We start from the raw sequence: 21485 nt of genomic DNA, 5'->3' as shown, positions 1-21485 counted from the left end.
TGACACTCTATTTAATTAATAAGATTTAGCCTTAGAATAAAACTCAAATCACAATAAAACCATTTACTGTTATGAGCGAATGCGATTAATAAAACATAAGACTATGATTGGCATTAGTTATATAGTAAAGTTTGTATTCATTTCAATGTAGGGTTAGGAATTTGATTGAAATTAAGAGAAGTAAATTTTAGTTTCATTAAATTATTGAAAAATAAATAATTATGATGTTATGAATGTTTAGAATAGGGATTTAAATAAGTTTTCCTAAACTGTAAATTACATTTAGAATATAGGTTTTAGAGCTAGTATAAATGCAATATTAAAATGTAATTTAGATTATTAATTAAAATTAAATTACAGTTGGGTCAATACCAGGTGGTGGCTGGGTTCATTTAGCGCACACAACGCAATCAGTACAAGGTTATTTTAATATAAAGTCCATAAGGCTAATGTTCATGTGTCCTTTGCTGCTCAGGAGGAGGAGGAGTCGCCCGATCTTCCTCAGTTGGAAAAAAGGCTTTTTCTCAATAAATTGAAAGGAGTTCTCTTAGTACTCAATAAATCACTTCTTATGTTGAGGTCATGGTATCAACTGTCCCTTATTAGAGCATCCAAACAGTCATTGCCATTACTGCTTCTCTTTTTATTCCTTGCCAACACAAGTTTTGTCTGTCGCTGTGATGTTAACAGCAGACTTCATCAGGGCTGCAATATAAATATGATGATGTAGGAACAGAAAGAGTCTTTGAGTATATCTAATCCCATCACCAGGGTTTGTCATCCAAAATACGCCCATTATGTGTTCACATTCAGTTGTCCATAAGCTGATAATTTGAAAGTGAATATAGAACGTAGGGGACAAGTGAAATAAAAGAAAAGTGGGAAAAAGTATGTAAATACTATAATCTCGTAGTCTGTGAGTACTATTTGTGTCCATACTGCAAATATAAGGAAGGGGTGCCACATGAAAAGTGCAGCGCAGGCAACTGGTGTTGTAACTCCCAAATAACATAGTGCAGTATTCTCGTGCTGATTGTTACAAAATCCATCAAGTCACTAAGTGGTCTATTGGTAATGGCCGCCAAGTAATGGAACCAAATCAGAATCACCATGAGAGAGTGGTCAAGACCTATCTTAAAGCCCAAATATGGCAGTGTAGAAGGTACCAAGCAAGATAACCAGACAGAGATTTCAATAGATTGTGTAAATGCAACCAAAATCCTATTTTTATACCAGGAACAGTTCTCATTGCCTAATATCTTAGGGAAATAACATCTCATGTGGATGTCTTACCTTGTGCTCCTAAAGTCAATATTAAAGACTGGGTGTAGGTTATCGTACCGTCAGTGAATGTCTAATAAAATAACGGGTGGCACTAACTTATATCAATCTGATTATAAATCTGTCAGTAAAACAGGAATACCCTACTCAAATAAAAATAACTCACATGGTCTCAAATGTTTACCATGGTTCGGTAAACCTAGCTCACAATATGCATCAATAGAACGGAATATAGGACACTAAGTATAAGGTGGCATCTATGCTGCCAAATCTAAAGTAAAACCTAAACATTAGACAGAGTGCACTCATCAATGCATTATTATCTCATCTACCCAGGTGGGCGTGTCAGACAAATCAGTTTACCACAAGTGGTATAAATAGCAAAAAAACTGTTATTGTGACAGATAGTCACGAGAAATGCACCAAGTGCCATAATCTGTGTATTATCATCCAGTCGGACCTGTCTGGCAACCAAAATTACTGCCATAAATATACACAGCGAAACAATTATTGTGACAAGTGAAGTGAAGCGAAAAACAGAGTAGACTCGGTGCTTATTGCTATAAATAATACTCAATATCCCAATTCCTATCATTGAGCCAGAACGGTGCCACAGATAATCCTGGCTTACCTCGGAAAGATTAGGGGTCCCGGCGTGTCTCTGGTCCTTGGCGTTCAGCACATGCACCATATTATAACTCCTATTCATCCCTGCATGAGCTACCGAGCAACTTCTTAACACAGTGCTAACAATCTCCCATTAAAACACTGTGACCATCTTGTAATGTGTAGTATCCACGGTGTAGGAAAGTAGGCTCTGCTTCTTCTGGTTACCCCCAATTTTTGCTAGACGTAATGCTGTTTTTGACTAGTCAGACTGGGGTCCTAATTAGCAGGATCCCAGTCAATCTGCTTTCTCCTTAATCTGTTATGCTATGTACTTGGGTTCACCCTCAAATTGGATACTGAGGTACCCTTGTCACTCCCTAGTATATGGTACCCATGTAACCAGGGCATAGGTACCCCAGAGGTCTCCCATGGGCTGCAGCATGTATTGTGCCACCAATGAGCGACCATTCGAAATGGACCTACTGGCCTGCCTTTGCAGCCTGTATAAGTTGGTGCATGCACCACTTCCTTAAGATATAGGTTTACTATATCTAAGGGACCCTGCACTTAAAAGCTATAAGTCACCCCTCTAGCAGGCCTTTACAATCCTGAGGCAGTTTCTGACGCCACTGGGATAGGTAACTTTGGGACTATTGTTTCCACGGGTGGAGTGGTTCTCCAACCTTCTGTTTTCCACGGTGTTTCCTCAGGGTCCACTGACCGCTGGAGCACCAACATGCCTTGGCATAAGCAACCCTCGCAGAAGGTCAAGAAGTTGCAGGAAGATGACCAGCAAGGTCCAGGAGACTCACCACACGCAGGGGAGTCAGGGAAAGCCCAAAGCAATCAGCTGACCCTCCACAGGACCCAGAGGTCGAAGACACTTGAGTCGCAGGAGGACCTTGTGCAGCTTTACAAAACAGGCCACAGAGCACACGGTGCGATGTGGGTGAGGATCTTTGCAGGAGAAGTTGCCAGAAGTTGGGGCTACTTTGAGCCCAATGCGCTTGCTGCAGAATTGCCCAAAAAGCATTTGCACTTGTAAAAGTATGCGGTGCACAGTGGTTCTGGTATTGCAGCCCCCCCACCCCTGTCCCTCCGCCCGAGGGATTCTGGCCTCAAACTGGGTGAGAGGGCAGCTCGGGCCTCTAGGGACCTAGAGACCCACCTCCTATGTTGTTGAACTCTTTCGAGTCTGTAGGAGCTTGGGATCAGCAGACCGGTCAGCAGTGTTGAGGAGCCTGTGAATGCAGGGGAGTGACTCCTTCACTCCAAGGGAGATTATCTTCAGGTATCTTGGATGCTCCACAGGCCCTGCACGGATCCTGTATGGTGCACAGGCACAGACGAGGCAGCAGACCAAAAGGGGGAGACAAAGTTGGGCCCAAACAAAGTCCAGAGTAGTCCAGAGTGCCCAGACGGAAGAAGTGCAGTGGTTTCAGTTCTGAATCTTGTCTACGACGAATCTAGGGACCTACACCCAGGTAATCCCTTACGTACCCTAAGGAAATGGTTGAGGAGATTCAGGGGACCATCCCAGGGGAGGGTCTGTACAGGGGGGAGGTTACTCCCATGTCCTTGTCCAACTTCCCGCCAGAGCTGGAGCCAACGGCTCCCAGGACTGGTTTGAACTGGACTATGCTCAGGGACACCAAATGTGCCCTTCATGCAGACTTTCAGGCGCAGGCAAGAGCATCCACCCAGCCCTAATACACCATATTCTGTCTGGGAGGCGGTCACACCTCCCTGTGACCGGATGCCTATTGTCCTGCCTTCCCCTGCTTGAGCCTGGCTCAGCAGCAGGAGGGCAGAAATGTCTCTGGTCAGCAGTAACCATTTTGTGCTGCCCGGGACTAGAAGGCTGGTACCGGGAACACTGAGCCTAACGGAGGGTTCTCCCGGTGGGTGTAATTATACCTCCCACACAGGTAACAGTGTGGGGGTATGATTCCAACATGTTAGACACCAAACATACGGTTCGTTGCAGCTGTTTTGCGTGGTCACGTAATGCCCCTCTTTATTAGTATAGGGCTCCTTCAGTGGCAACCCGGGAGAATAGGCTCCCTAGGCTGCAGGGGTGTCCTGCTCATGCAGGGATTCCGTCTCACTTAGAACCAAGTACCCTGCTCTCAGGATTGTAAAGGCCTGCTATAGGGGTGACTTATAAGTTTTAAGTGCAGTGACCCTTTGATATGGTAAACCTACATCTTTCGTAAGTGGTGCATGCACCAACTTACACAGGCAGCAATGGCAGGCCTGTAGTTGCATTTTAAATGGTCTCTCGTTGGTGGTATAATACCTGCTGCAGCCCATATGAGACCTCTGGGGTACCTATGCCCTAGGTACATGGGTACCATATACTAGGGACTGAGAAGGGTACCCCAGTATGCAATCTGGGATGTACCCAAGTACTGAACACAACAATGTAGTGAGAAAGCAGATAGACTGGGGTCCTGATTAGAAAGATCCCAGTCAGACTAGTCAAAAACCAGCTTAGTACCAGGCAAAAAGTGGGGGTACACATGCAGAAGGATCCTTCCTTCCTACATAACCCTCCCCAAACGAAAGGAGATAAGGCTAACCATGCCCAGTTGAGACTATATTTCCTAACTGGCCATATAAGGAAGGTCCTGCCTTTGCATGGATACTCCCTATCCTATGGTCCACTGAGAAGTTCCTCCCCTGTAGGGTCGTGGATCTCCTCAAAAATTTGGGGTGATTACCTGTAATCTGTTTTATCCACGAAAAAGGCTGATGGGGTGTCTGAGTAGGGAAGTGAAGCCCTAACCGGGTTGGTCTCGTCTTCCTCATAGTACTATCCATCATGTAGTCCTTTCTTTCTAGGACCGACTGATATCTTTTGCAATACGATCCAGAGGAGTCGTCACATACCTCGTGACTTCCAGAGACTTTCCAACAGGAAGAGCAACTGCAATCAACCGGGCCCAACACCAGATGGTGATCTATGCACAGTGTGTAGATCTGCAGCTCTACATGCCAAGAACAGATGCATACTGGTAAGTAGCATATTCCTTTCCTTTGTCCAACAAAGTCCATCTGTGGGATGTCCTTGTCTATGGGTAAGAGGGATCCATCAGATTGCTGAGGAATATCCACCTGTCTAGTATTACTAGGCTGGGGGTCCCTAATCTGTGGAGATGGGGGGATTTCTCCTGGCAGTGGGCCCTTAAGGGTCCATTGACATCCCTGACCTCTGCAGTCCTAGGCTGACTGAGGCTGGATAGAGAGGGGCAGGATACCTGCTCCAGACTGGGTATCTCTTAGAAGGTTCCCCTGACCTCAGTGGCTCTGCCAGGACAGGCCTGACCACCTCTGAGACAGTTCCTTCACAAGGGGTAATCAGTTCCTTGAGGAGGCTGACCCTTACCTATATTCTGGGAGGAGAAATACTTTTCTTTATCGTCTGTGCTCTCTGGGTTAGTAGAGTGGGCCATTCTTTCATGCTCCTGAACTTCCCTGGGGCTGGGCTGGGGCCCTAGGGGTCACACCAACCTTCTCAGGGGCGCCTAACATTTCTAGATGGGCCTTCAGTTCTACTTCAGCCCAGGCTGAAGTTTCCAGATCATTGCCCAAGAGGCAATCTATAGGCACGTTTGGGAACACTGCAACTCTTTTGGGACCAGTGACCCCTCCCCAGCTGATATTGACTATGGCCATGGAATGGTCTGTCCTAACACCATCAGTGGTGGTCACCTGGTACTTGTACTCAGGTAAAGTCGGGGCACTAGGTTTCCTTTCCCCATGGTGACACTAGCTCCTGTGCCCCTATAGGCTGCAGATTTCTGACCATTGATCAGAGGCTCCTGTCTGTACTTGCCTAAAGTACTGGGACTTTCAGGAAAAGTGGCAAACCCCATGCCACCATCACAGACTAAGGTAGCCTGTGTGGGGGATCTGGCTAGGCCAGTATCCACCTTAGTACCCCGTGAGAACCCAACTACATTTTTGAGTGCGCTACTACTCCCTGGGAGAGTACTGCCAGGAGCACAAGGGGGTGCTGTAGTAGTAGGAGGAACAATTTCCTTATTGCTGGCCTTGGGGCAATCAGAATCCTATTTCTTGTAGCCTTGCTTTTTACAAACAAATCAATAAGGTTTCTTTCCAGGGGAAGCAGTAGTTAGGGACCCACCCACAGCGGAGGACTTTTGGGGACCTTCAGAGGGCTTCTCTATAGACTTATCTCCACCTTTCTCTTGGGTTTTAGAAGTATCTTGCTTCTGGTCACCACCACCTTGGTTCTTCCTCTTAGACCTGGTTCTAACCCATTTCTGTGTCTTATTTCCCAATTCTTGGGAAGAAGTCAGATCTGAGTCCACCAGGTATTGATGCAAAAGCAGGTTTTGACAATTATAAAGGATCTGCTCCCTCACAATCAAATTGTACATTCCTTAGTAGTCATGCACTTTGCTGCCAAGCAACCAACCTTCCAGAGATTTTGTAGCACTATCCGCAAAGTCTACCCAGTCCTGATTCTGTGTCTTCTGGGTGTCTCTGAACCGAATCCTGCACTGTTCAGGGGTGAAGCCAAACCCATCTATGAGAGCACTGTTCAGAACTGAGTAATTGTCAGCTTCCTCTTTTCTAATAGTGAGGAGCTAATCTCTACCTTTTTCAGCAAACGAGAGCCACAAAATAGCTGCCCACTGCTTTTGATGGACCCTCTGAACTTTACAGGCCCTCTCCAAAGAAGTTATCCATTTATGAATGTCATCCCCAACATGGTAGGGAGGGACAATCTTGCTCAGGTACCTATTATCAAAGGAATGTTCCTTAACTCTAGTGACACTGTTGCTGCCACCATGGGACTCTAGTCCCAATTTCTTCTGTGCCTTCTGGACGTCTAGGGACTCTATCAAGGGGCCAACTGCCCTTTCCTGAGCCTAAGCCTAGCTTTCTCTAGCTCAAGCCTTTGGGACTCCTTATCCAAATAGTTACCTGCTTTACTAGAAATGGAGGTCCCTACTGACTGTCTAGAAGTTTTGGACTCTGCAGAGGAGGATCTAGACCTCCTTGGTCTACTCTGCACCTTCCCAGTAGGATCAAAGAGGACATCCTCTTGTCCCTCTGTGTTTGCCTCTGGGAGGTCTGATTTGTCCAGGTGGGAGCCAGTGGGCTCCCCCTGGTCAGGGTTTCATTCTAGGTCAAAGAGGGGTTCACCTCCTGCCCTATCTTCATTCCCTAGCCCACTCACTTTGTCCTGTTCGTCTGACCCAGAGGCTTTCCTCAGGTCATCCAACAGTACCACTTCTACAAGGCGTTGAGTGTTGCCACTTCTCCTTGTCTTCAGCTTTCTAGAGGCACACAGTGCTTTCAGTTCTTGGACCGAAAGTTTCCTGTATCTAGAAGGCAGAGATCCACTGACATCTCCTTTAGTAGACATACTAAGTGAGGTGTGGTGTTGCACCTACCCAACCTAGTGGGAGCTAAACTCTCTTAGGTTGGAGAAAGGGTGTGCTAGACCCTTAACTTACCCAACCCCAAGTTCATTAGAACTTACTATTCTTAGCTTGTATTTATATGTGCCTTGTACTAGTGGTTTTTCAGTTAATCAATGCAAAGATTTATTTGGTAAAATAATTCAAGCTTGAATCCAAACCGCTGCATACCAATGTGAGAGGCTGGCCTGGTATATGATGTCCACTAATGTAAGTGAACACGTTGCACCAGTCCAGACAACCCTTAGGGTAATTTTAGTGGTCTCAGATAACCTTAGGAAGCTATCTAAGTGGTAGCTGTGGAGAGCAGCCTTCAGGCATAGTCTTGAATGAGTGTAAAGCAGCGTGTTGTACCAGAATGCAATCTTCTAGTATAGATTAAATGAAAAAGAACCACACAAGGTATTTATGAAAATATGTATTTGTTGTATAATACTCTCTAGTACGGTCCAGTATCTCCCACACAGGGATATGACCAAATCAAACAATACTATAGCAAAGAAATCACAGTAAATGGCACTAATACACAGTCGGCCCTGAGGAGGGACCAAACCATATACTAAAAGTGGTATAAGAACCACAACTCGAGTCTGGACAATGTCGAGAGGTTGTAGAATCGCTGGGGACCCAAGGGGCCACCCAAGGTGAGTAGATAGGGACCCCACGGAGGACGCGTGCAGTGTGAGAACACGGCCGCAGGCTCCGCACAACTGTACGTGTAAGTCACAGTTGGTTTTTTAAAGGTTAGGGACCCTTCCTAGTGGACCCTGAGGAAACCCCGTGGAAGACAAAAGGTTGGAGAGCCTCCCCACCCGTGGATACTGTAGTACCCAAGTTACCTATCCCAGGGAAGCCTGGTGCATAGGTGTGAAGTGGTGTCAAAAACCACCGAACCGAATGGAGGACTTCAGGAAAGTGCTGCTGCTGGAAGAGGAGAAAGTGTCAGTGAGAATCCAAACATGGATCCTTTTTGAGGAGTACCTGAAAGCAGAGGTGACAGAGTCTGGGTCACTTGAGAGTGACCAGGGGCTCAGTAGACGAATGCCCACCGATGTTGGTGCTTCAAGATAGATGTCGATGACCTTGACTCTACAGCTGTGGGAACCAGACCAGGAGCCGGATACGAGCTATCCCACGAAGGATATCGAGTGCTATAGGGTCGATGTCCGGCGGAAGCACCAACAAGCCTTGGCAAAAGCAACCCATGCAGGAGGTCAAGAAGTTGCAGGAAGAGGGCCAGCAAGGTCTAGGAAACTCACCACACGCAAGGGAGTCAGGGCAAGTCCAGAGTAATCAGGGAAGCCCAAAGAAGATGTTGTTGACCCTCCAAAGGACCCACAGGTCGAAGACACTAGAGTCGCAGGAGGACCCCGTGTAGCTTTACAAAACAGGCCACGGAGCACATGGTGCAATGTGGGTGAAGATCTTTGCAGGAGAAGTTGCCAGAGGTTGGGGTTACTTGGAGCCCAATGCACTTGCTGCAGAATTGCCAACAAGCATTTGCACTTGCCCAGGGGTGCGGGTATTACAGCCACTACGAGGGATTCTGGCCTCAAACTGGGTGAGAAGGCAACCCGGGCCTCTTGGGACGTAGAAACTCACCTCCTGTGTTGTTCAACCCTTCGGAGTACATAGGAGCTAGGAATCAGCAGACGGGTCAGCAGTGTTGTGGTGCCTGCGATTGGAGGGGAGTGACTTCTTCACTCCAAGTGAGATTATCTTCGGGTGTCTTGGATGCTCCACAGGCCCTGCACGGATCCTGTATGGTGCACAGGCACAGGCGAGGCAGCTGACTGAAAGGGGTAGACGAAGTCAGGCCCAAACGAAGTCCAGCGAAGTCTAGAGCGCCCAGACGGTAGAAGTACAGTGGTTTCAGTTCTGAATCTTGACGACAAATCTAGGGACCTACACCCAGGTAAGCCCTTAAGTACCCTAAAGAAAGGGTTGAGAAGATTTAGGGTACCCTCCCAGGGGAGGGTCTAGACGGGGGGGGGGGGATGTTACTCCCATGTCCTTTGTCCAGTTTCGTGCCAGAGCGGGAGCTAACGCCTCCCAGGACTGGTTTGAACTGGACTATGCACAGGGACACCAAATGTGCCCCTCACGCAGACTTTCAGGCGCTGGCAAGCACACCCACCCAGCCCTAATACACTAAATCCTGTCTGGGAGGTGGTCACACCTCCCCGTGACAGTATGCCTATTGTCCTGACTTCCCCTGTTTGAGCTTGGCTCAGCAGCAGGAGGGCAGAAATGTGTCTCTGGTCAGCAGCAACCGTTTTGTGCTGTCCAGGACTAGAAGGCTGGTACCGGGAACACTGAGCCTAACAGAGGGTTCTCCCGGCGTGTGGAATCATACCTCCCACTCCGGTAACGGTGTGGGGGTTCGATTCCAACATGATTGACACCAAACACAATAGGGTTCATTGCAGCCTTTTTCGAGATGGTCATCGCGCGGTCACGTAATGCCCCTCTACATAAGTATATGGCTTCTTCAGTGTCAACTCAGGAGAATAGACTCCCTGGGCTGCAGGGGTGTCCTGCTCATGCAGGGCCACCCTCTCACTTAGAACCAAGCACACTGCCCTCAGAATTGTAAAGGCCTGCTATAGGGGTGACTTATAGCTTTTAAGTGCAGTGACCCTTAGATATAGTAAACCTATATCTTTCGTAAGCGGTGCATGCACCAACTTACACAGGCTGCAATGGCAAGCTTGTAGTTCCATTTTGAATGGTCTCTCATGGGTGGCATAATACCTGCTGCATCGCATGGGAGACCTCTGGGGTACCTATGCCCTGGGTACATGGGTACCATATACTAGAGACTGAGAAGGGTACTCCGGTATCCAATCTGGGATGTACCGGAGTACTGAACACAACAATGTAGGGAGAGAGCAAGTATACTGGGGTCCTGATTAGCAGGATCCCAGTCAGACTAGTCAAAAACCAGCTTAGCACCAGGCAAAAAGTAGGGGTACACATGCAGAAGGATCCTACCTTCCTACAGTTGCATTTACAGAATCTATTGAAATACTTGTCTTGTTACCTTGCTTGGTACCTTCTACACTGCCATATTTGGGCTTTAAGATAGGTCTCGACTACTCTCCCATGGTGAGTCTGATTTAGTTTGTACGTGGCGGCCATTACCAATAGACCACTTGGCGACTTGATGAATTTGGTAACAATCGGCACGAGAACATTGCACTATGTTATTTGGAAGTAAGAACACCAGTTGCCTGCTCTGCACTTTTGATGTGGCACCCCTTCCTTATATTTACGGTATGGGCACAAATAATACTCACAGATTGAGACTATAGTATTTAGATAATGTTTTCCACTTTTATATCGGGCAGCCATTAAGCAGTATCACAGACTTATTCGGAGATCACGAGCAGAGTATGTGGCCAATAAAATCTTGGCTAGCACTAATCATACTCAGACAATTTTCTCCCTGTTCAAGGGTATGAAAAGTGCGGGCATATCTGCGGTCTCCCCGATTTCTTCGAATCACCAGTGTAATGAGTTTGCTCATTACTTTGTGAACAAAGTTGAGCGGATCTACCTCAATCTGCCTGCGGGGGATCTGCTTGCTGAGGTGGAGGCACCGGGGCCCTTGGGTCCTACGGTGGGTAACAGCTTGCCATCCTTTCCTCCCTTGTCACCTATGGAATTTGAGGCGCTGTGGGCTGGAAGGTAATACCGGAGAACGTTTTGGGGTTTCAAGTGTGTTTATTACTCTGTGCACACGTTTGCGTATAGGGCTAGGCCGGTAATAGGGGAGGGAAGTCTGTGCAACCGGTTCTCGTGGGTCCTTCCTTCCCGCTGTGGTCCTTCTCCTCCCGGGGGTTCAGTCCAGTATGGGTTGGCTTGGTCCGCGGGTGGCAATGTAGTACCGATGATCCCGGAAAATAAAACAGAAAGGGTTCCAGAGGTGAGTATTCTATGTTCAGCTTGAGAGGGTGAGGGAAGGGAGTGAGGGATCACTCTGTGCACAATATAACAAGATCTGTGTGACTTGGTGCTCGGGGAGGGTTGTTACCGGGACATCACCAGCACAGCAAACGTAAGTACCCAGACGTCCCCTTATACCTCTATAGGCGCCCACCCTTTTTTCCCACCCAGCCCGTGAAGCGCTCGCGTACCTGCAAGAGCCACGCTCCTCCGGGAACGTGGCTTGGCGGCTCACGATGTCGTTGGCCTCCTGGCTCACGTAGCTCGTAGGCAGCTTCCCCTCGAGGCCCCGTCCGCTTTCCTTCTCCTCTCCGTTCGCTGTCCCGCACGGCTTCCTCGTTCTCCGCTCCGCTGTCCAAAACTGCTTCCTCGTTCTCCGCTCCACTGTCTGTCTCTCGTCCTCTGGTGTAAGCACACACCGGCGTTAGTGCACTTCCTGGTATTTCAGCCCAACCGTCCTCATAGTCACTGCTGGGGGCTTTGCGAGAGACCTTCCCAGTTAAAGGAACGGTGTCCTTTTTCCTCTGCCGCGAAGGGGAACTGTGCTCCTGAGTGGGTCCACTCCGTGTGCTGGTGGAAGAGAAGAGGGGAAAGAGGGTCGATCACCTTTGGTGTCCTGACGGGAGTCTCCTCGGCCGGCTTCCCCCTGTTACAGGCGCTTTGCCTGAAAATCAAGTCCGGCTCTCCGGCGGATCCTCTGACCCCTGCCCTGTTTCGCCAGCTTCACTCTTTGATCTCCCCATGGGATATTGACCTGGTTAACCTGTCCCTGGCATCTGCAGTCGTACCCAGGGCATGGAAACATGCTAAAGTCATCCCGTTACTCAAAAAACCTTCCTTGGATCCTGAGGAATCAGGCAATTATTGGCCAATTTCCCAGCTGCCTTTTTTGGCGAAGTTGGCGGAATCGCACGTCAACTCTGTCTTTTCCGAGTACATCGAACAGAATGCCATTCTGGATCCATCTCAGCACGGCTTCTGAGTTTGTCATGGTACCGAGTCCGCATTACCGGCAGTGACGGAAGCTATCCGGGGCAGCTTGGACGGCGGCGATTCAGCGGCCTTGGTCCTTTTGGACCCAAGTGCCGCGTTTGATACCATCTCCCATGCGATCTTACTAACACGCCTTCAGGAAATTGGCATGAGGGATGTGGCCCTGGGCTGGTTTCGCTCCTTCTTGGAGGGGAGGTCCTTTCAAGTGTCTGTGCCACCATTCCACTCACAGGAGTTTGCTCTGCATCAGGGGGTACCGCAGGGCTCAGTATTGAGCCCTCGTCTGTTTAAGATCTATGTTCGCCCCCTGGCTGCAGTAGCAAAAGATAGGGGGTTGTCACTGGTGTCGTACGCCGACGACACCCAATTGGTGATCACCTTTTCTAAGAATTGCGGCAACAATCTGGTTAAGTTTAAAGAGGACCTCTTAGCAGTGGCAGATTGGATGGCGGCCAACTGTTTGCAGCTGAACGCTAGCAAGTCTGAGATTTACTGTTTGGGAAGGACCGCGAGTTGTGGTCTGAACAGTGTTGGCCGGAGCGTCTGAAACCCGCCCTCATACCCAAGGAGGTTGTGAAGAACTTGGGGGTGTGGCTCGATCAGGGTCTGACTTTCGACTCTCAATCCAAAGCAGTGGCAGGGGTGTGCTTTGGGCTCTTGCGTGGTTTAAAACCATTGCTGGGCTTCTTCCCTCCCAAGGTGCGACAAACCATCGTCCAGGCATCAATTTTGTCCAGATTGGACTATGGGAACGCCCTTTATTTGGGTGCTAACAAGACCAGCATCAAGCGCCTGCAGAGGGTTCAGAACGCTGCAGCGTGTTTGTTAGTAGCACTCCCAAAGTCCTGTTCAGTTGCTCACATACTCCCTAAGCTGCACTGGCTGCCTGTCGAAAAACGCATTCAGTTTAAGGCGCTCTGTGTGTCGCATAAGATCTTGACCCGTCAGACCCCCTTGGGGCTGTCCAACTTGCTCAAGTTTTATGTACCTCGGCGCCTATTGAGATGGGCTGACCGTGGCTGGTCTGTATTCCCCGTGTTTTGAAAGCTAGAGCAGGTGGTCGCTCCTTTCGTAGTCTGGCAGCAAAACTCTGGACTCCGCTGCCTGTTCCTATCAGAGTAATCCAGAATCATCTGGCCTTCCGTAAAGCCATAAAAACCTGGCTCTTCCCCGGCCTTCTTGGTTAACATTGTATTTCTATCTCTTTGGCGTATGTCTTGGGTTTGGGCTGCGCTAGGACGCCCCGTTGCTGGGGCAGCCATGCGCAATACAAATCTGACTAATAATAATAATTTTCTTTTATTTCACTTCTCCCCTACTTTCTATATTCGCTTTCAAAATATCAGCTTATGGACAATTGAATGTGAACACATAACGTGCGTATTTTGGATGACTGACCCTGGTGATGGGATTAGATATACCCCAATACTTTCTTTTCCTACATCATCTTTATATTCCAGCCTTGATGAAGTCTGCTGTTAACATCACAGCAACAGAAGAAACATGTGTTGGCAAGGAATAAAGAGAGAAGCAGTAATGGCAATGATTGTTTGGGTGTTCTAATAAGACAGTTGATACCATGACCTCAACATCAGAAGTGATGTATTGAGTTCTTGGAGAACTCTTTTCAAATTAAATTTAGGGTCATGAAATGGAGCTACTAAGAAATTGAATGTACTAAAATTACATTGAAATTAAGATTTGTAAAACGGCCTTATGGTCAAGTTTAAGGTTCTGAGAGGCTACAATTGAAAGGAGGTAGAAGTAAACAGAACAAAGTAAAAATCATTTACGGTATGATGAAATAAATGCATAGGGAACTAAAGATCTTCGAAATAAAGACTATCACTAGTAGGAGATTGGAGTTGGGGTTTGAGGAGTCTGCAGTGGACAGTATTGAACATTGAAATGAGAGAATAGTTCTTTAGTTGAGATCTTCCTAAGTAAAGAAAAGGAATGAAAAACAGTTGAGGAGTTATTATTGAGGAAATAGGTAGAATTGCAATACTATATTCAGGTAACACATCAGCTAGACACAAACTAAACCTATACAATAACCCTACATTTGTTGTTGATATTTTAGGTGAAACACTGTGGCAGAAGCCCAGTTCTTTTGGTGCTACCTACACTGTTATGAAGCCGTTACTAAAAATACCGGATGTGAATAATGATAATATCCCTGACTTGATGGTGTTGGTTTCATTGGAAAATAAGGTAAGAAACTGAACGTGATGTCTTGTCAAATAGAAATGTAAGGTGCTGCAGGAGAGTCTCAGATTGTGCCCTCTGTGGTTTTTGGTTTTGAAATTAACTTGCAAGAATTTAGCATAATAATAAAAATAATAATAATGTACAGTGCCAGAGGTAGTTAACATTTAAATTGTAAGATGTTCTTTCTTTAGTTTACTCATAATTTACGCGGGTGAAGTTACCATGGCAGAAATTTATGGAAGATTGCTTTGTGTATAGAATGTGGAATACAGTTGTTAAGGATTTTGTTTTTTAAAAGTATTAGGCCTCTTAATATTTAGTTAGAAGGAAACAGAAAAAGGTAATACATATAGCTTTATATGAACACACTGTCAACTTTAAAGATACCTCTACAGCTCGTCTGGAAAACTGTTGAATAGCCAATGAAGCATTTACTTTCTGCTGCTTTTTGAAAAAATAAAAAATCTTTAAATGGAGTACTGCTGATGCATTGATTTGATCAGATCGGCGCATCTTAAATAATGCCACCATCAGAACACTGTAAACTAAACTATTGTCCACTATCTATGATTCAAACTTGTTTCAGTGTTAACAATGTAGAAATGCAACATTGAAGCTCAGAAAACTAAGTGCTCGTCCTCTGGTTGTTTGGGTTCACAGCATATGTGAATGACCAGTATTGTGTTGCACACAATTAGGGTGACCATCTCCTCACAAGTGCCATAATCTGCATGCTGCAGCACTATCCAAAGAAAATAGCAAAAGGTGTCTTAGCTGCCCATATGAGAAAAAAAATAGTCCTTCACCACTGAAAGGGCAAACTCATGTAAGCACTCCTGAGCGAATAGAATTGCTTTCGAAAGTTAACACTCCATTAGTTATGTTTCACTAGGGTTTATTCACATCATATTCCAATAGTTAAAAGTCTGTTCATTTTTGCAAATTGTATATTTTAATTCTTCATAACAATGAGATGTAGAGGATTTGTTTGATTCACAGGAATATTATCCACAATCCCTGATGCATTTCGGGACCAGCCCTTCTTTAGGGGATTCTCCCTGTAAAAAAATACGATACACTTAATATGTCCTAGAACTGAATGCGCCAAAACAAAATAATACACTGTAAAGCCAGTATGGCCAAAAAAGTGGAGGATGTGTCATGCAAACTGTAAGACCTGAGAAGTCATAATGAGTAACGGGCAAAAAACGAGCCTTTATAGAAAAGGTACCATGCTACCGAACGTGCTGACAACTATGCGCTCGGTACTTAGAAGCAGAATGGAACCCGGTTGTGTAATGACAAAATAAATCATAAAAATAACGAGCGAAAAATGAGTCTAAGTGGAAAAGGTACCGTGAGATCAACATGCTGAGAATGGTGTTCTCAGTGCTTAAAAACGAAATAGAAACTGAGTGTGTGTTAGCAAAAAGATTATAGAAGTGCAATTCGCGACCCGTGTGATCAAACGTGCTCGGAACAGTGTCACACCTGGTAGTCAGGCATCGTTATGTGCATATATGGGAACGGACCAACATTAAACGCGAACGAGAATTGTGTATGGAATTCAGTGGTAATTACACAAATCAATTGTCTGCGTTGAACAGTGTGCAAACGCGCGGGCGTGCAGGATAACACAGTGGCGCGGTTCCATAGGGTGCCACGAGAAATCTTTACCTGTGAAATACCCTAAATCGAGCGTGCCTCGTAGCGGTGCTCACTTCTAGAATAAAGTTCGAAAATGGTGCCCCGGAAGTAAATGATGGCGGAAACCGGAAATAAACTGCGCAAGTACAATAGACACTATAAACAGACCTTAAAAAGAAAGACTTCCGGTATTTCAGTGCATTGTGCGCGTGAGCGCTGAATGATGTTCAATAAAGTTATTGACCTGTGACTTTTAACAAATCATTGAGTATCTGACTCCAAAAAATAACAGTAACAGGTGCAAATGGATTATACATTTTGTGAAAATAGCCAAAGAGCATGGTGACACCAGCACTTGGAAAATAAAATAGCGACTGCGCTTTCACCTATGTCAAGGAATGTACAATTAGAAAAAATACATGAAAGGGACTCCTGCTCTATAAGACATATACCAATATGATAGTGTATGGAAAAGGTTCATCTTAATAACAAGAGAATTAATCAACGACTTGTGATCACAGTGCGTGTGAACTGGTTATACATGACAACTGAATTCTACGCAGTCATTTAGCCCCTTGGGGCTTAGTGAGTTCAGTTTGTGAATCCAATATAATTCGCGTTGCAATAAGAATTTCTTTGTGACTTGTTCCAAAATCAAATACCGTAATTGGCTTTTGTTATGATTTTATTCGGAATAGTGCATGGCAACTGTTGATTTAGGGTTTTTCAACCGTGTGTTTCTTTCGTGTTCAACCAGACGAGTTTTAATTTTGTGTTCTGTTTTCCCTACATAGGGTAGCCCACACGGGCATTTCAGCAGGTACATTGCTTGTGTCGCAAGTTGCTATCACTTGTAGCTTGATGGGAGTGCCTTGGGTAGGATGCCTTAAGGTGGTGCCCTTTATTATATTATTGCAGCTTCCGCAGTTATGACACCGGATTGTTCCAGTGTAAGTCTGATTAAGAGGGTTCTTCTTCTTCTGTAAGAGTTGTTGTAGGTTTTTCGTGCGTTGATAAGCAAAGATGGGGAACTGTTCTAATATGCCTTTAAAATCCGTTTCTGCCTGTAACAGAGGCCAATATTTTCTGATGGTTTGTTTGATTTTTAAACTCTTAGTTGAGTATTTTGACACAAATACCATTCTCTCATCAGTTTCCGCTGTGCGGTCTTTTGATTTAAGCAATTCAACTCTGTTTAGTTGGTTAGCTGTATCATTAGCTTGTCGTAGAATCTCTCCAGGATATGCTCTGTGTTTGAATTTTAGCAGTATGTTCTCATGGTATAATTCTTCTGGTGATGAGATTCGTTTGACCCAAAGTAATTGCGAGTATGGAAGGTGTTTTTTCAAACTCATCTGGTAGAAACTAGAAAAGCGTAAAAAAATTATTCTGGTCTGTTGACTTGGTGAACACGGACTAATTTGTGATCATGTATCTGGACGTCAACATCTAAGAAAGAAATTATTTTCCTGTCCAAGCTATGTGTAAACTGAATGTGTTCATCTATGGTGTTAATCTCGCTGATGGCCTGGGATAAATCTGTTTCTGTTCCTTTCCAGATCAAAAATGTCATCTATATACCTGAAGTAGGTAATCAGGTTCTCTTTCCAGATATTTTTAGATAGGATATGGTCAAGCACTGAGCACACCATTCTGAGCATGTTGATCTCACTGTACCTTTTCCACTTAGACTCATTTTTTGCTCGTTATTTTTATGATTTATTTTGTCATTACACAACCGGGTTCCATTCTGCTCCTCAGTACCGAGCACATAGTTCTCAACACGTTCGTTAGCATATTATCTTTTCTATAAAGACTCGTTTTTTTGCCCGTTACTCATTATAACTTCTCAGGTCTTACAGTTTGCATGACACATCCTCCACTTTTTTGGCCATACTGGCATTACAGTGTATTATTTTGTTTTGGCGTATTCAGTTCTAGGACCTATTAAGTGTGTCCTATTTTGTTTACAGAGAGAACTCCTGAAGAAGGGCTGGTCCCGAAATGCATCGGGATTGTTGATAATATTCCTGTGAATCGAACAAATGCTCTACATCTCATTGTTATGAAGAATGAAAATATACAATTTGCAAAAATGAACTGACTTTTCACTATTGGAATATGATGTGAATAAACCCTAGTGAAACATAACTAATGGAGTGTTAACTTTCTAAAGCAATTCTATTCGCTCAGGAGTGCTTACATGAGTTTGCCCTTCCAGTGGTGAAGGACTCTTTTTTTTTTTTTTTCTTTTTTTTTTCTTCTCATCTTATCGTCACACCTCATGATCAAGAGGTGATACTCTATAGCACCCAAACACTGTGAAACCAGAACTAACGTTTAACATTGTCAAGAAAGGAGTGCGACCGTCATCTCATTTCTTTTGTTAGCTGCCCATATGGCATGTCCCCTAAAATGGGAACATTCTTGAAGGAGCAAAAGCGGTAACAAACTCTACATATTGTAATTAAATGTTATACCTGGTTGATTCCTGTCTTAGGACTGGTCTTTTCGCAAATGATTGTCAGTAGTTTTCTAGCGTTTGAGTTGAGAACTGGGAAAAATCAACACAGACACTGCATAAATAACTTTAACTGGTTTGCACAGAACCTGGGACGGACTAAGACTTTCACCCGTATGCATAATAAAGTCATGGGACTCTCAGTTGTGATGTTGGGTCCCCTTTAGGGTGACTGCCCATCACCATTGAGACATATGTAGGCGCAAGGCTCACCTTTTCATGTTATTCTTTCAGTCTGTAGCACAACAGGGTCATATAAATTACTGTTATTATATATGAGCGAGCGTGTGACAGTTCGGAGGCAGATTTTCAAGAATTGAGTGTGGGTGGATAGACACGGAGCTGGCCATACCAGAACCACTGAATATTCCTTTATGAAGCCTAGGTGGTCAGAATCTGATCTGGCCATAACAGAGCCACTGAAACTCCTTTTCAAATCTGACATCAGTGAACTGCGGAACTAGCTGCTGGGGGCACAAAGTGGCACATGAATATATTGCATGCCAAATTCTCCCCAGCCACTGAGGTGCATACTTGCCTTTCCCATGCTTGCGCCACCCTTACCTAAGAATTATCAGTTTACCACTTGACCCAACCCTGTACTGTGCCACTATTTTAAGGCATGAATTAAATAAGCTTTCTTTTGGATATGATCTCCAGCAAACTTCTTACTTGAACCTTCTGCTCAGTGCCAGATTTGATTGCGAAGCATTTTTGTATAATGTCAACTCGTGTACTATGTGGCGCTATAAAGCAGCAGTGGTGTCCTATTGTTTCAGTGAATGTACTGCAACAACCCTGCATATAGAGCCACCCCGCTGGTGGCATCAATTCTTTTTCATTTTTTAGTGCGTCAACAGACCCTGAAAAGAAAACAATCAAGCTTTTTGGTTCTTTTTTGATTTTGAACATGTTTTTTCCTCAAAAAGTAAAATATGATTCCCTTAAAGTCTGTAGGTTTTGAAGTCTTGCGAACCATTTCACAAACCCATGTTTGTTACCTTGGCATCAATGGTTTTTTGTGTTTAATAAAGAAACATAACTTGTGGTGTGATTTCTTCTCACTCATAGACACAAAGGTGATTTCGGAAAGAAAGGGCAAGCTTTTAGTAGCATCATTAATTGATGCTCATTGAGCTCGATCCATGACTACTTCACCAGAGAAAAGGCATAAACCGTGTAAAAGAGACCGATCCTCTTTGCATCACAGGGCGAAGGACAAACGTTCAAAGAGAAGTTTTTTTCCACTTCTGTTCATATACCTGCCCTTTATTCTATCCCACAGGTAAATTTTCCTTCAGTGGGAGAATCCGCTAGTCATTTTGAATTTGTCCTGAAAGCTGTTTTTGCCATATTTACAGCTCTACTTTCTGCCTCCAATACAGTGATACAGTTTCAGCCTCCTTCGATGATAGTATCTCTTAATACATCTGTTTCTCAACATCAACAGACTTTTTGAAGCTGCTTCTGATGAATCAGCATGGTTCTGTAACCAAAGCTATGTTGGTGAAACAAACTGGCAGTTCAATGCAGTGTTTGGTGCATGAGTTATTTCACTCTTTTTTTAGGCACAACCCACGTCATTACTGCTTTCAATCGGATCCTTGCTCAACTCCGCTCTCCATTCACTCTCTTACAATGTTCCTTGCAACACATTGTTGATAGAATTGCTCAAACACACCACATCATTATCTCCATTACCAGTCGCTTCCACATCTCCTACTGAATCATCCAACAGCATTCTGAATAAAATGTTTGCTATGGTGTTGATCGTGCCAGGAACATACTCAATATCATAATTAAATTCCTGTAATCGATATTTCCATTTGACTATCCTGGCAGAAGTCTTGTCACACCTTTTCGTGCTAAACAATTCAATTAATGGCTTGTGATCCATTCTAAGCAGGAAATGAACTCTCCATACATATGTGCAGAAATGCCGAGTTCCCCACCAAAGAGCCAAAGCTTCCTTCTCAATGATTGAGTACGTATGTTCTGCCCCCCATAAAGCATGAGAGTCGAAGGATACCACATCCTCTCTACCATCACACCTTTCTGCATTAGTACAGCACTCAGCCCAAAGTTGCTAGCATCGGTAACTATGATACTATTGTCCCTAGTTTCAAACAATTTCAACAGACCAGTGATAGGATGTCAGACCGCATCTTGTCAGATGCCACTTGACACTCATCATTCCACACACACACTACCCCCTTCTTCAACAGATCCCTGAGGGGACTGGTTTTGGTTGCAAAATGGGGCACACATTTAGAGTAATACTCAGCCGAACCCAGGAAGAATCTCAATTAGTCTTTGTTACTGGGAACAGGTGATTCCTGAATGGCTTTAAGAAATGTAATTTTGGAATTGATACCCTCTTTGGATATATAATGACCTAAATTGTCTACTCCAGCCTGCGCCAATTTACACTTGTCCTCCTGCAAAGTTACTCCCCTCTCCTGCAATATACCCAAAACTTTGTCCAAACGCCCATTGTGCTGTTGAAGATGTTGACCAAAAATCAAAATGTCGTCCTTAAAATATCGGACCCCTCACAATTCTTGAATATCGGCTTCATAAGCCTTTGAAAGACGAACAAAGCAAAAGCAAGTCGAAAGGGCATGCATTTAAAATGAAACACACCTTCCGGGGTCACAAATGAGGTTAAATTCATGGGTTTTTCACAAGGAACTACCTCTTGGTATGCGGCGGACATATCCAAGGTGGTAAATATTGTCATCCACTCCAAAGTACTAAACATCTCACTAATGCTGGGCAAGGGTTCCCTGTCCATCTAAATATTCTGGTTGAGGTCACGC

General features: G+C 45.0%; 1 protein-coding gene across 1 annotated transcript in view; it reads left to right on the top strand.

The window, feature by feature from the left end:
• FAM234A (family with sequence similarity 234 member A) overlaps window positions 1-21485 on the top strand; it is a 346953-nt gene that overhangs the window by 140324 nt on the left and 185144 nt on the right. Inside the window, exon 5 of the mRNA XM_085628316.1 lies at window positions 14371-14501. Coding sequence (XP_085484442.1) covers window positions 14371-14501 — 131 coding nt within the window. The remainder of the gene's footprint in view (window positions 1-14370; window positions 14502-21485) is intronic.

Source organism: Triturus cristatus, chromosome 10 (genome assembly GCF_964204655.1).
Source record: "Triturus cristatus chromosome 10, aTriCri1.1, whole genome shotgun sequence".
In the NCBI taxonomy this organism is placed as follows: domain Eukaryota; kingdom Metazoa; phylum Chordata; class Amphibia; order Caudata; family Salamandridae; genus Triturus; species Triturus cristatus.
Note: the sequence above shows the minus strand (reverse complement) of the source record. Positions and strands in the feature narration are given on the sequence as shown.